This window comes from Pelobates fuscus, chromosome 5 (assembly GCF_036172605.1).
Source record: "Pelobates fuscus isolate aPelFus1 chromosome 5, aPelFus1.pri, whole genome shotgun sequence".
NCBI classification, from domain to species: domain Eukaryota; kingdom Metazoa; phylum Chordata; class Amphibia; order Anura; family Pelobatidae; genus Pelobates; species Pelobates fuscus.
The window spans coordinates 45,811,717-45,817,851 of record NC_086321.1 but is presented as its reverse complement, the minus strand read 5'-3'; the positions used below and the strand labels follow the sequence as shown (position 1 = coordinate 45,817,851).

General features: G+C 40.8%; 1 protein-coding gene across 1 annotated transcript; it reads left to right on the top strand.

Annotated features, from left to right (window-relative positions):
* The first annotated feature begins 71 nt into the window (after positions 1-71).
* Positions 72-6,135, top strand: NSA2 (NSA2 ribosome biogenesis factor). Its single transcript, XM_063456788.1, has 6 exons — positions 72-286; positions 1,921-2,108; positions 3,257-3,407; positions 3,776-3,955; positions 5,148-5,340; positions 5,934-6,135. Exons 1-6 carry the CDS (start codon positions 284-286, stop codon positions 5,999-6,001), a joined length of 783 nt encoding a protein of 260 aa, XP_063312858.1. The 5' UTR covers positions 72-283; the 3' UTR covers positions 6,002-6,135.

Here is a 6,135-nt window from a genome sequence, read left to right as displayed (position 1 = left end):
CCCTGATAACCGTTCCGCCCTCTCCAATAGTTCTCTGCGTTCTCTGCAGTCTCTCTCTCCCCTCTCCCCCCCCCAGCGTGATAAGCGTAAACAGGAAGTTACGTGCTGGAGTGGGCGGTCCTTCCTTTTACTGTTTCCACCTGGCCTCGGTAACGGCGGCTCGTGTGTCAGAGGCCGTAAAGCACCGCCAGCGGCAGCCTCCTCTTCCAGCCACAGCACAACACCGAGCAGGGACCGAGCGGGAGCACACAGACAGAGCACAGCACCGAGCACAGCCGCCGCCATGGTGAGGGCTCCGTGTATCCAGACATGCCCGGACACGCTGGCTCAATGCATTGCTGGGGAGAGGGGGAGGCCTTACTGGACCTTAATAAATGGAGCCCAGCTCTATCATGTACATAGCACGGCATGGGGGGGACACTATAGGCACCCAGACCACTTCAGCTCAATGAAATGGTCTGGGTGCCAGGCCCCTCAGGTTTTAACCCTTCAGAGGCAAACATGGCAGTTTCAGAGAAACTGCTATGTTCACATTAGGGGTTAATCCAGCCTCTGGTGGCTGTCTTCCATGTTATGCGTCCATAGGGAATCATTGAGAAATGCTTTCCTATGGGCGCTTTGAATGCGCAGGCGGCTCTTGCCGCGCATTTGGCTCCAGTGACGTTGGACGGGGGAGCTGACGTCGGACGGGGAGAGGTCACCAGCGCAGAGGGAGCCCGGCGCTGGATTAAGGTAAGCTGCTGAAGATGGGACCCTAAGGGTGGGGGCACCCTCAGGGCACTATAGTGTCAGGAAAACCGCTTTGTTTTCCTGATACTATAGTGACCCTTTAATCTGCTTTAGTTTTTTTTTTGGGTAACTTTACATAAACTAACTGGAAGTATGGAAGTTAGAATATCTCCTGGAGTGCTGTATGTGGGTCTAATCCTCAAACTGGTACAGATATAGGGAGACCAGTCCAAATTCAGGGTCTTGTCTGGTTTCCCCAGTGTCCTGCATGTGGGGACTCAAGTCCTATTTCCCCAATCATCGCAAAGGCATTGTTTGGTGTAGTGGGTATGACGCTTTCAGCTTATCACTGGCCACCAAGGCAAGCCTTCCTGCAGTCAGTGGATAAAGGAAGGAACAGAGGAGACAGAGCTGGTATGGGCCAATTAGCCAGTTTTCCGGTTAAAAAACACCCAGACCACTTCAGCTCAAAGTTTTAACCCTGTAGATGAAAACATGTTTCACTGCATGTTAATTCAGCCTCTAGTGGCTGTCTCATTGACAGCCGCTAGAGGCGCTTCCGCGATTCTCACTGTGAAAATCGCAGTGAGAAGACGCTGGACATCCATAGGAAAGCATTCTGATGTCGGCAGAGGGAGGAAAGTTCCCCAGCGACGAGGGAGCCCAGCGCTGGAGAAAGGTAAGTGGCTAAAGGGGTTTTAGCCCCTTCAGCCCAAGTGGATGGGGGCCCTGAGGGTGGGGCGACATAATGACCCTGTAGTGCCAGGAAAACAAGTTTGTTTTCCTGGCACTATAGTGGTCCTTTAAAGGGACACTATAGGCATCCAGACCACTTCATCTCCTTAAAGTGATAAATGTTTACATTGCAGTATTAAGACTACCTCTAGTAGTCAATCACTCAACCATTCAAAATCAGTTTAACCCCTGAAGGTAAGTGTCCACAGGCAATGCTGCCCTCATATTTTCACTGAGCTGAGTGTTTGGGCAAGTGTTCCTTTAAAGGAACATAACCTATAGGTGCCTCTACCCCAATGCTGTGAGGGTTTACTTACCTTTGCTCTCTTGCCACAGTGCTGGCATGGTTTTTTTTTTGTTTTTTTTGGTGTTTTTTCATAACACATAGTTGGAGGTGTTGAATAAACCGTTTTTATTTCCTTGTGTATTAATTGCATTTCTTTCTTTGTCACACAGCCTCAGAACGACTATATAGAATTACATCGTAAGCGATATGGATATCGCTTGGATTACCATGAAAGAAAGAGAAAGAAGGAAAGCCGAGAGGCTCATGAACGCTCACATAAAGCAAAGAAGATGATCGGTCTGAAGGCTAAGCTCTACCACAAACAGCGTCATGCCGAGAAGATACAAATGAAGAAAACGTAAGTAATGTTTTTTTGTAATTTTTTCTTTTTTCTTTCTAGGGGATGCATTTTATAATTCAAACCATTGCATTAAAAAAAAATGTATTTTTATAACTATATTGTATGCATTTAATGTATACCCACGATAGGTTAATTAATGTGTGTAACCATTTGTTTCCCCATTGTTCTGCTCAGCCTTTTATACTGATTTCAGGACATTGTGTGTCAAATCTGTTAAGTTATTGTTGTATCAAACAATTTAATTAAAACATTCAAGTCTCAACAAAAAGTGAGATTCAGTATATCGGCACAGCTGGGTCAGATTTTAAGCTCTTATCTACTAGCCAGGCCTAAACTTTCTTTTCATCACAAGAACATGTATATATTTTTGATACAGTGTCTTGATATTGAGCGAGTGAGCAACCCTCATTGTACGTTGGGCAGTTTAGTTCTCAAACCCTCATGTTTAGCTGCAGGGTTTGGAGGGGACAGGGCAGGCATGTAGCCAACTCTCTCTCTCCTTCCTCAATGCTGCCACCAGGCTTTACAGGACTTCTCACTCAACGGAATCACAAGTACTCCTGGTCATAAGTAATATATGTATATGTACGTGTGTGTGACAAGAGAGGTAGAAGGTTAATAAGATGTAAATGCAGAAGGAAAGAGACATTGCTATAGTGCAGGCATAGGCAACCTTAGGCACTCCAGATGTTATGGACTACATCCCCCATAATTCTCTTACACCCATAATGCTGGCAAAGCATCATGGGAGGTGTAGTCCAAAACATCTGGAGTGCCGAAGGTTGCCTATCCCTGCTATAGTGTATAGAGACCTCTTTAAAGTGGCTAACCCGTAATTTTTTTTAATTTGTGTGTGTGTGTGTGTGTGTGTGTGTGTGTGTGTGTGTGTGTGTGTGTGTGTGTGTGTGTGTGTGTATATATGTATATATATATATATATATAATATATATATTATTTTTTTTTTCAAATTTTATTTAATTTGTGTTTTGTGAAATGACCAGTTCATTGATGTCTACATTAATGAGTTTTATTTCTAATACACTAAATGCATGCCTTCCACTGTTATTTGTAGATGTTCTGGAAAGGTTGTTCTATGAATGATTTGACTCTAACCAGTCTGCCAACTTATTATCTCCTTATTCTAGTATTAAAATGCATGAAAAAAGAAACACCAAACAGAAGAATGATGAGAAAACACCTGAAGGAGCTGTTCCAGCTTATCTGCTTGACAGAGAAGGTCAAACTCGGGCCAAAGTTCTGTCTAATATGATCAAGCAAAAGCGAAAAGAGAAAGCTGTAAGTATCTGCAGTTACAGAAACCTTTGTTTCCTTTACAGCAGGTGTGTTGTGTGTATGAAGGTTTGTTGTGTCTGGGACAGGTTTACTTCCTAACCCAGGTGTCATCTAAACCTGTAATATGTCTGTTTTCCCATTGTTAACAAATTATTATTATTATTATTGGTCAGTGGAAGATGCTTCTCAAGATGTCACTGAAACTGTTCTTTGGTAATCAGTTCGCATCCCGCGTTCTGTATATTCACCAAAAAAAAACCAGGTCTCAGAACTAAGCAATAGTGCAGCAATTGGGATACACAATTAGAATTAACGTGTTTGCGAGGGAGGAGTACTTGTGTGTTTTTATATTTAACCTTTTTCTCTTCTAGGGGAAATGGGAAGTTCCTTTGCCTAAAGTACGTGCTCAAGGTGAAACAGAAGTGCTAAAGGTTATCCGCACCGGAAAGAGAAAGAAGAAGGCTTGGAAGAGAATGGTCACCAAAGTCTGTTTTGTCGGTGATGGTTTTACCCGAAAGCCTCCAAAGTATGAAAGATTCATTAGACCTATGGTAGGTTGTTTAATTATAGCTTAGGAACATATTTAGCAATGCTTCTATTACTCACCCTGATTTGCTGCCTTCTTTTGTTTCTCATCTGCTGGCAACTTGTCCAAGTTAGAGACACTAACTTTACTGATATTGTCAATGCATGGTAAATGACTAAAGGGTTACTCACCTACCATGACCACTTATGCTAGTAGAAGTGGTCCTGGGTATAGGACTCTGTATCTGCAGTATTTCTCCTCCGATATTTGCATTTTTGTGTTAGGGGTTAGTTATACCCTGGCGCACATGGCCCAGAACTCTAAAAACAAAAAACCTGTGCGTTGCTCGGAGCTTGTGCACATGCATCCTGAGCCAGTAAAACTGACCAATCAAATGCTTCTCTATGAAGCACTTGATTGTATCACAGAGAGAGGGAGGCTGTAATGTCAGAGGGGACGTGGAATCCAGGGAGGGGAACTTCATCCAGCGCTAGATTCCAGGTTAATTTGCTGTTTTTGCATGTGTATAATGGGTGACCTAGGGCACTGTAAAGTGGTTTTTTTTTTTTTTTTTTTTATGTTTAAGTAGAGTAACTTTTTTTTTTTGTGAGCAGCTTTGTGTAAAATAGTACAGAGTGTTTATATTTATTTGTAGTAATGTTTGTATGTGTGTTTATTTTCCCTTTCATGTCTGTGGTGATGGCATTTTAGCCACAGCGCCCACTGAGAAAAGCAGAATGGGCATCATTAGTTATAACCTTTTTATTCTTGTATATGCATGAATGTATTTATTAAAAAAAAAAAAAAAAAAAAAAGGCCTATGTAACAGAGCTCAGATATTGAGAGAAATATGCAGGTGTGCATTTGCATGAACAGAGCTTCCCTAAGTAAGTTGTGTGTTTTTTGTTTTTAGTTTAGCATTTATACCTGATTAGTAGTGTAGGATTTTAGATTTTGAGCTCTGTATATAAGATCCTGCATGTCACTGTGATAAATAACAAATATTCTCAAGCAAGCCAAGGGTACATACGCATCTATACCCCAAATTAGTGTCTAAAGGTTATGGTCGCAATCAAAAAAGCCAGTAATATATATATGTGTGTGTGTGTGTGTGTGTGTATTTGGAAAAAATACATGTTTTTTTTGTTGTTTTTTTTTTTTTTTTTTAAATCATTATCATTTCTGCAACTTATTTTTTTAATTTTTTTTTTTTATAGGGTTTACGTTTTAAGAAGGCACATGTAACTCATCCAGAACTTAAAGCCACATTCTGCCTTCCTATTCTTGGAGTAAAGAAGAATCCATCATCTCCTCTTTACACATCTCTTGGTGTCATTACAAAGGGTACAGTCATTGAAGTCAATGTGAGTGAGCTCGGTCTGGTCACACAAGGAGGCAAAGTTATTTGGGGTAAGATTTAAACTCTTCATTCGGTATGATAAAACTATAATACAGCTATGTTACACTCTTCACTGGAGTTAATTCTGCTTATGTTTAATAAATGATTCTGTGGTGACTGGATACAATAGCAACCCTTCCTTCCTATATTAGATTTTCTTTCTCCCCTTGTGATTTACTTCTGCTAAATTACATACTCATTGATTTCATTGGGAATTGCAAGTTGGCAGATCTGGGTATCCAGTTGCACACTGGAAGGTGCTCAGGGCCATCTGTCATTCCTTTTCTTATTTGGATGCTTGAGTTTACCTTAAAACTTGGAACCTTGCAGGTTCCTTTACAGTGCAGTAGAATATTTCATATGGAGCCACAATGGAGAAATGTTTTTATATGTGTGCAGACCAACCTCGACATATGCAAAAATATTAGTTTGTCTCAACTGCTATATGACTTTATGGATTGTGTGAAGCACAAAAACTTAATTGCTGTGTCTGCTATGATCACTATGTAAATTTGTATGGACAGTGAGAAATTACTGTAATTTTCGGTTTAAGCTTGTTTGGCTGCAGTTTTGATATTGATTTTTTTTTTATTTTTTGTTACAGGAAAGTATGCACAAGTAACAAATAATCCTGAGAATGATGGCTGCATTAATGCAGTATTGCTTGTGTAATGATGACTATGACTATTCAACAACGATAGGGGGAAAACATAAGGACTTTGATGTAAGATGTATCATCGAAAGTTATGCACCATTTGGTAAAACTGTGGATTGCAGAATAATAAAGTTTATTTTGTATTTATGAA